We start from the raw sequence: 8753 nt of genomic DNA, 5'->3' as shown, positions 1-8753 counted from the left end.
CTTCCTCATTTTGCATCGATTTACCCTATTTTGGGAGAAATGAAGGAGCACATCCCCTCCCCCAGCAATGCTTTTGAGTCAAATAAATACAGAATCGGGCAAATCTAGTGGAAATGTTTTAGTTACAATGGCAAAGATGAGTCATGTGCAACACAGAAACCTATAAGGCTTTTTTTTTTTTTTCCTTTCTGCATTTAAAGTCTCAAATCGCTATGAAACCGATTAATTAACAATGCAAAGAGATGGTGGTCACAGGCGTCTACCCCTTTGCATGGGCATTAACGCTAATTAATTAATTTTTCCCCTTCCCTTCCCCCAGAGTCCGACGAGTTTAATTAGAGTTTGTCGAGGAAGTTGTCGAGGGCAGGGATGCCTTCCTTCAGCCCTTTGCGTTTGCGGGTCTCGGCCACCACCTGGCAGGGACGGCTGGCGCTGTCGAAGGGATCCCCAGGCAGGATCTGCCAGTGGTCAAAGACGCACTGGGGAAAAGCCTGGCCCCCGGTGTTAGACCTCAGATCTGCTGTGAAACCTGTGAGGAAGAAGAGAGGAGAGTGAGTTGGAAAGGAAACAGGTGTAGAGCCTACACTCTGGGTCACCACCGGCACCTCTAGACCAAAGGAGCCCAAAGCAGCACCCAAAAGCCTACAGAGATGCCAACCACAGTGCACCTCTACCATGAGGAAGGGCTAGGAGAGAGAGGGTTGGAGAAGAGAAGATTCAGGAAGACCTTACAGCAGCCTTTCAGTACCCAAAAGGGGGCTTCTAAGATGGGCACAGACTTTAGTAGGGCCTGTGGCAACAGGACAGGTGATAATGGTTTTAAAACTAAAAGAAAGGAGATTCAGACCAGATAGAAGGAAGACACTTTTGATGGCGAGGGTGGTGAAACAGGGGCACAGGTTGCCCAGAGAGGTGGTTGATGCCCCATCCGTGGACACATTCAAGGTCAGGTTGGATGGGGCCTCTAAGGAACCTGGTTGAGCTGAAGCTGTCCCTGCTCACGGCAGTGGGGTTGGACTGGATGGCCTTTAAATGCTCCTCTGCTCCCAAGCCACCCTGTGATGTCAGTCTCTTAAGAAGTGATGGGACAAAAGGAAATGGCCTCAAGTTGAGCCAGGGGAGGTTTAGATTTGGTATTAGGAAGAATTTCTTCACTGAAAGGGTTGTCAAGCATTGGAACAGGCTGCCCAGGGAAGCTGCTGAGTCACCATCCCTAGAGGTGTTTAAAAGACATGGAGATGTGGGGCTTAGGGACATGGTAGACTTGGCAGTTGCTAGGTTAACAGTTGGACTTGATCTTAAAGGTCTTTTCCAACCTCAAATCATCCTACGACCGTTGCAGTCAGATGGCTGGACACAACGGATCTCCTTCCCAGGGTTGGCGTCAAGCTCCCAGGAGCTGACGCAGGCCCAGCACACTCACCAAAGGACTCGTTGACGGGCAGGTAGGCCTTCACCACGAACATGGGGGTACCAGCCACCTGGGTCTCCTCAAACACATGGCCACGCTTCCTGTTCAGCACACCATAGATGCCACCGACCACCTGCTCCGGGCACTGCAAGAGAGAGGTGTCAGGACCACAAACCGCTCGCTCATGTTTTCTTCACCCAGGATCTTCCGGACTGAGCACAGGTTCCTCACCTGGATTTCCACAAGGTAGATGGGCTCCATGAGCCTGGGCTGAGCGGTGAGCACACAGGCGTACAGGCATCTCCTGGCAGTGGGAATGATCTGCCCGCCTCCACGGTGGATTGCATCCGCATGCAGGGTGACATCATGCACATCAAAACGCACAGCACGCATGTTCTCCTCACACAGGACCCCCTGGAAAAAGCACAGGAGGGGCTCAACCAACACCATGTCAGGGGACAGCCGGCGTTCCCTACCAGAAAGCTCTGGTCCCTCACCTTATGGGCATTCCTTGGAAGTGGGTCCCAGAGCAGGCAGCACAACAGCCCGCTCAGCCCACCGAGAAGCCATTTGGCAAATCTTCCTTGCCTAGGACCTAAGAACCAGCTACTCCTGCCTCCGAGTCACCTCTGCAGCTCCCCCGAGAAGACTACAGACACTGAAACCATCTACCATGCAACAGCTCCAAGGTTCACATCAGCAGTAGAAGTGCTGACACACATTTATGTTGCTGCAACCCAAGTATTTGTCCAGGAAAAGTAGTTTTCCACATTACCGGGACAAAAAGAGTTGTTGGCATGCTATCTTCTTCTTCAGACTGAAACCAACTTTAAAAAAAAAAAAAAAAAAAAGAAAAAACCTCTCCTGTTGCTATTCCCAGTCTACCTGTCAACTTGTTATTTTGGAGCCACCTCTTGTCTAGTTCTGAAGAAATAACTGCTAAACAAGGCCAGATCTTTGCTGAGGCTCTGAGAGTACTTTTCATTTTCTTTTGATGCCAGTTGTGTTATTCATCTTAATAGTTTGTCCCTGCTCTTGCATTTTGCTCTCTGAAAAGCTTTTTAAAGTTTTAAGTACATGCTGCCATAATGAATTTCTCTGCAGTCCTGGGAGAAAGCTTTTTGTCTTGAGGTTGTGTGTTTCATGTGTCTCTAAAGTGACATGGCATCTTCACTCCAGTTGTCATGAAGTTTCATTTACCCTAAAAGATACTTCTGAATTACAAGCACATTGCACTGGATGTGATGGTTTTTCTGAAACTTCTTTGAAAAGAAGAAAGATGCGCAGTAGCCATTTATGACACTGCACACTGCCTGCCCCGGAGCGATCTCAGCCCCACCGTGACCGGAGCCAGGCGCTTCCCTTACCTCCTTTGTTGCCCACTGGAAGCCGGCCACCACACTGTCCTTGATCTCGTTCAGGTACTGCACTCCCTTGGTGATGTCAGTCAGGATGTTGGGGCCAGTGCCGTCGGGACCAAAGCACCAGATTTTCCTGGCTTCGGTGACATCCCACTCGTACTTCTCAGCCAGGTAACGAGCTCGCTGCTTCAGCTCCTGGCGGGCAGTGACTTCACCCTTGTCAATATCTTCGGCCAAGCCATCCGGGAAGGGTCGGGCCTTCATGTAGAGCCTGTTGTGTTTGTTGGGGGACTTGGAAAGGCACATCACGTTGGATTCCTCGCTGACCGTCTCACGGTAGGACACTACAGGATCTGATTTCTGCAGTGAAAAAGAGCAGAGAAGAGCAGTGAGCCACCAACCAAACCGCAGCTCACCAGATACCCGCTGAGAGCTCTCGCAACAGCTCTGCCACTGCAGCCCCTCTACCTTAATAGGAATGCACGCGTGGTCCTCTTCCAGATCCTTCAGGCAGATCTCCAAGTGCAGCTCCCCGGCACCAGCGATGATGTGCTCCCCAGACTCCTCAATGATGCACTGGAAAGACAATTTATACAGCAGGTGAGGCTTTTGACTGCAATGCAACGACAGCTCTCGCACATAAAACACTGGTGACCGTCTCCGATTTTTGTCTTTGACTCATCAAGCTACTTTTAGATGCTCTTTCCACTGATCTGGGGATGACTCTGCACTAACCCCAAGGTGAAACACAGCATTCCTTCCCACTTCAGGAGGGCTGGGACCAATACTCAACTCAAAACTTTTCTCTGAGCACCCCCAGTACACCCACTATTAAAAGCCAGTGCCAGAAGGACAGGATTTCTACTGTCCCCAAAACCATTTTGGACATTCACCTGCACCATGGGGTCAGACTTGGCAAGACGCTTCAGTCCTTCCACCAGCTTGGGCAGGTCAGCTGGGTTCTTGGCTTCCACAGCCACACGCACAACAGGGCTGACGCTGAACTTCATGACTCTCATGTTGTGAGCGTGCTCGAAGGTGGTGATGGTTCCAGTCTTCACAAGGAACTGGTCAACACCAACCAAGCCAACAATGTTTCCACAAGGCACGTCCTCGATGGGTTCAACGTAGCGGCCCATCATGAGAATGGTCCTGGCAAAACAGAAAATTGTTTTAATGAAGTTTAAAAGAAGAGGTCCCACCAGGCAGTATTCTGGAGTTCAGCAGCAGACCTGAAGTCCACAGCCAAGCACCTTGGAGGCCTCAGAGATGAGAGGAGACCCAAGACAGTACTAGAACCACAGATCTGAATCACAAAGCGCACCTCAGCCAGGACTGACCTTTGAATTGGCTTCAGATACAGATCCTCCTTCTTGCCAGGCGTGTAGTTTGGTCCCATGATTCTGACTTTCAAGCCAGTTGAGACGAGACCAGAGAAGACACGTCCAAAAGCATAGAAACGTCCCTTGTCGGAGGTTGGCACCATTTTAGAGATGTACATCATCAGGGGGCCTTTAGGGTCACAGTTCTTAATGCCTGGGAGGAGGGGGAGAGATCAACTTGTTCAGTATTATTTCCAGCATCTGGCATAGACACCCTGTCCCCGCACCCACCCCCAAATCCCAACACAAGACCTGTACCCACTGTTGTCGCAGCCTGTTGACTTCCGTCTGGACAGCTGGCCAGCCCAAACAGAAACAAAGATCACATCACCGAGAGATCTTTTAAACAAACACAGGCTCAGCCTGAGCCTTTGGCATATACCCCAGCTACTCTCCAGTTACTTAGCTAGCTCATAAGCTTGTTTGATCCATGCTAGAAAAGCTACAGACTCAAGAATCACAGCAGCTACCAAGCTGTGTTCTTGGAGAACAAGATGGCCACAGGCATGTTGGAGCACTGAACACTTATGTGAAGAGATGCCTGGCAGCAAAGCAGCGGTGCATCATACCTATGGCAGCCTCATCATCAGGGGGTCCCTCGTAGAGCAGCTCACAGCGGTACTTTTGGGCTGTGACAGGGGAAGGCAGGTGAATGGTGATCATCTGCAGCAGGGCATCTCCAGCAGGCAGCCACCGCCTCATCACGGCCTGAGCAGAGACCAGAGGAGCAAGACCCAGTTAGACTGTTCACAACCAGGCAATTAACCTTCCCTTGCTTCCCCAACCTCCAAACTGCCAACAGCACCTTCCTACTCAAGCAGGGTTTGTAGCTGCTTAGTAAGTGGACATAGTGGCAGGAGCACCACCACTTGTCTCCTTCCCACAGAGACTTCAGACCAATCTCACCTTCAGCAGGGGTTTGCCCTCCTTGTCCTTATCTTCACTGTCAAGCTTGATGTCCAGTTTCTCAATCAGTTTAGCCGCCTCCTCTTTCTTGAAGTTCATGATTGCATTGAAAACCTGGAACAGCAGCAGCAGTTATTGATGTCACCAGTGACTCAGTTTGAAGCAGCAGCACAAATGTCTCTGAAGAGAATCTCTGTTCTTGCTCATTACCCAGCTGAATCCATTTAGAGGCTCAGACACGTACTTGCCTGCACAGTATCTACTATGAACCTCCCTGTCCACACAGGGTAACCAGCTAGGCTCGTGTCAGATATTTAAATTTCTTCAATCAGACAAGTCAGGTCAAAGTGAAGAAATTTTCCATCATCACACACTGTAACCGAACCAGAGAACACAAGGCACCAGCAAGAGCTGAACTCTAAGGATCTCACCTTGAAGATGGGGTCAAGGATGAGCTGGCAGAAGGTCCTGGGCAGTTTCTTTCCATCAGGGCTGGTAGCAGATTTGCTGAACTTGCCAGTAGCAGGATCAAAATACCTGGAGAAAGAATCAAGTCAGACAAGTATTAGTGCTCAGTTCAACTGCAGAAGTGTGGCTTGTTCTGCTTGCTCAGGACAGAGGAAAGAGCTGCCCAGTAAGAACACTCTTCATACCTTCCCGCATCGCTCTCAAGGTTTTCAGAGCTCACCAAAATGCATTTAACTGCTGTTGCTAACTCACCATCTCCTCCTCATTTACCTGTGTCTTTCCTATTCCACAAATATGTCATGGGAAACAGTTCTTTTGCTAGCACATGCACCAAGTCACTGAGACAGGGCCGTAAGCAGGCACGACCACATCCTCCCTCCTTACCAATCTTCTACAGCATCAGGTTGCAGCCACACAGAGCTGATTTGGAATTCAAATCAACAGCTGCGATTCCTCACCTGTCTCCCCACAGCTTCTTCATCATGTCCTCTACTTTCTTGGCACGCTCAGACGGGTTCAGTTGGGCCTCACCCTTGGCCGCAAACTTTGCAACATACATTTCAGCAAACTGTTTCAGGGTGAAAGCCCAGCCATGCAGGCCAGAACCAAAGCCAACGGTACCAAGCACCGGATCAATCTGAAAGGGAACAGGAGAGCTAGGTTACACAGAGGAACAGCCACAGCTCTCACAGCAGCCAGCCTGCTCCATCCCACACAATACTCCAGCACAAAAAGAGTCTGAAGATGGAGCTTCAGGACTATGGGACTCTCGATCAGTTCTGCAACAGAGGCCATCTCCAGGGTCCAGGGACAGCCCAGCCATTTTAGCTTTGTACCACAGAACTAGATTGGTTTTTCTTCACTTCAACCACGTAGATACAAGACAGCAACTGCTTAAATTTGTCTGCAGGTAAGATTCCCGTCCTTCACGGGGAGGATCAGCCATACATGAAAACACGCAGCACGCAGAAGAGTGCTCAACAGGAACAAAGCGTAAATGTTTCCTCAGAACTTCCAGCCGACAGCCCTGGTCACCACCCAGGAACCCAGCAGGGAACAGTGCTTGGAGCACAGGGACTGGCAAACACCTACTGGCCTTCCATTTCAGAAGATGGCCAGGGTAGGGATGCTGCGTAGGAGCCTAGGACCTCGCATCAGCCGACATCACAGATGTGATGTGGACAAGGCGGTGTCCTACAAAACAAGGGCACCCTTGGTAAAAATACCCTTTCTTGCATTTCTAGGTTTTACTTGCTTAAGTCTTGAGCTAACAGAAGATTTCAGAGGAAAGCCAGCGAGAGTTCCAAACCAGCGCAAGCTTGGGTAGTACAGGCATCTTTGTTATTCTACTCTCGCTTCTCCACTTTAGATAGGAAAAAACAACTCAGGAGACAACTGCTCCCTCTCACTAAAGGGGATTATTTCAAACACAGCGTTCCCAGCCTCCCACTTACCATGATGTTTCCCATGGGGCCACTTTCTCCTTCTCCATACGTGGAGATAATGACGTTCACGTTTTCCACAATGCGCTGGAAGGTCTGGTACAGCTCTTCTGGCTCCAGCTGCAGCTCTAGCAGTGCTCGGTCCATCTTGTTCATCATCAGGACAGGCTTGATCCTCTCAGCAATGGCCTGACGCAGCACAGTCTCTGTCTGCACACACACGCCTGACAAACACAGGGCAGTTAGTTATCCTCAGCTTCAAAATCGCCCAACATCCACTCCAGTCGCATATGGCTGCAGAAAGCCTTACCAGAGACACAGTCTACAACAACCAGGGCACCATCAGTGACGCGAAGAGCAGCAGTGACCTCTGAGGAGAAGTCTACGTGCCCAGGAGAGTCAATCAGGTTGATCAAGAAACCAGAACCATCCTTGCTCTGCTTGATGAAGGCCAAATCATTTTCAGAGAGCTCATAAAAGAGGGAAATAGCTCTGAAATGAGAGAAAAAAATGTTAAAGTTATCATCTACACCTCACCCCTCCCCAACGCTTAGAAACAGTCTTTTATCCTGCATAGACAGCTATGCCTGGGCTTAAGGTTTTCCTGAAGCATATTCCTGGGAGGTCAGTGTGGGAAATAACCAGGAGCGCAGGCCAAAATCTGCCCTTCCTAAGCTCTTCTGAAACCATAACCTCTTCTGACTCCGTGCAATTTAAAGTGCTCAAAGACAGTTCCATTTCTTTCAAGCAAGGATTTATGCTTCTTCTACTAGGCCCAACCACCTTTTTGATCCCTGTTCATGTCCGTCAGGGTCTTCAAACCGCCCGTGGTGACACAGTCGCCGGATACGTCACCAGAGATGCTCCCAAGACAATCTCCGCATTGCATCTGCGGGACTCTAGCAGATATCAGCCACATCCAACAGCCCCAGTGCTAAAATGGAAGGCTGAAGCTCCCGCTGCATATCTATTTCCCAGCGGCCACCAACATAGTGCTCTATGATTCACCAGCAGCCAATCAATACTTGCTCTTTCATTTAAACAATCCTGACAAGCAAGAGAGGAGCTTCTGAACTAGACCAGAGAAAGTCTGATGCTGTCTTCTTTCATCTCACGATCAAACCAGTGGAAGACTCAAGGCCCCCTGAGCTCAGACCATGCAGCAGGAGCACTGAGGTGCCTGAAGGGAGGGAACTCACGTTGATTTGATGGTGATGCACCGTTCCTGCTCATCCTTCCTTGTGTCAGTGAAACGGGTCTCCCCCGCACGGGCAGAGGCAATGATACCAGCTTTGCATACCAGAGAATCAGTCAAGGTTGATTTGCCGTGATCAACGTGGGCAATCACAGACATGTTTCTGATGTTGGCCTTTTTGTCCATGATGGCCCGTATCTGGTCTACTGTGAAGTTCACCTTGAAGAATGAAAAAAGGGGAGGGAGAGGGAAGAGAAAAACTCAGGGTATACAGAAACAGCTTCAGCAATTCTAGTAAGCCAAGTCGACACCACAAATACCTGCCATAGTCACACTGACACCAATTCTAACTGCGCAGCCTGCATTACAAGACAACTCACAGCAAGGGCACCGCAGACACCGGCGTTACAAGCAGAGGGGCCTGGGCCCACAGTGCGAGCACCCAATACGCTCCTTCTCTGGCTCAGTCTCCTGCAGACTTCAGCAGCGTCAACGGTTCCTTGACGCAACCCCCCACTAAAACCAAGCCCTCCCTCAATCGCTGCTCCGTGACGGGCAGGTGACAGCCCAGTGCGCCGGTACGCTTGC

The 8753-nt window shown here is 50.1% G+C and overlaps 1 protein-coding gene across 1 annotated transcript; it reads right to left on the bottom strand.

The window, feature by feature from the left end:
- Positions 1-71: 71 nt before the first annotated feature.
- LOC104162785 (elongation factor 2) lies at positions 72-8382 on the bottom strand. The gene is made up of 14 exons (XM_009701601.1): positions 8170-8382; positions 7281-7462; positions 6983-7194; positions 5987-6165; positions 5492-5597; positions 5061-5174; positions 4724-4862; positions 4113-4308; positions 3666-3924; positions 3241-3348; positions 2779-3132; positions 1643-1825; positions 1424-1556; positions 72-529 (listed from the first exon to the last, which is right to left on the bottom strand). Exons 1-14 carry the CDS (start codon positions 8349-8351, stop codon positions 336-338), a joined length of 2541 nt encoding a protein of 846 aa, XP_009699903.1. The 5' UTR covers positions 8352-8382; the 3' UTR covers positions 72-335.
- Between the last annotated feature and the right edge of the window lie 371 nt (positions 8383-8753).

Source organism: Cariama cristata, unplaced genomic scaffold (genome assembly GCF_000690535.1).
Source record: "Cariama cristata isolate BGI_N322 unplaced genomic scaffold, ASM69053v1 scaffold10016, whole genome shotgun sequence".
NCBI lineage: Eukaryota > Metazoa > Chordata > Aves > Cariamiformes > Cariamidae > Cariama > Cariama cristata.
The sequence above is the reverse complement of the archived record's forward strand: the minus strand, read 5'-3'. Positions and strand labels throughout refer to the sequence as shown.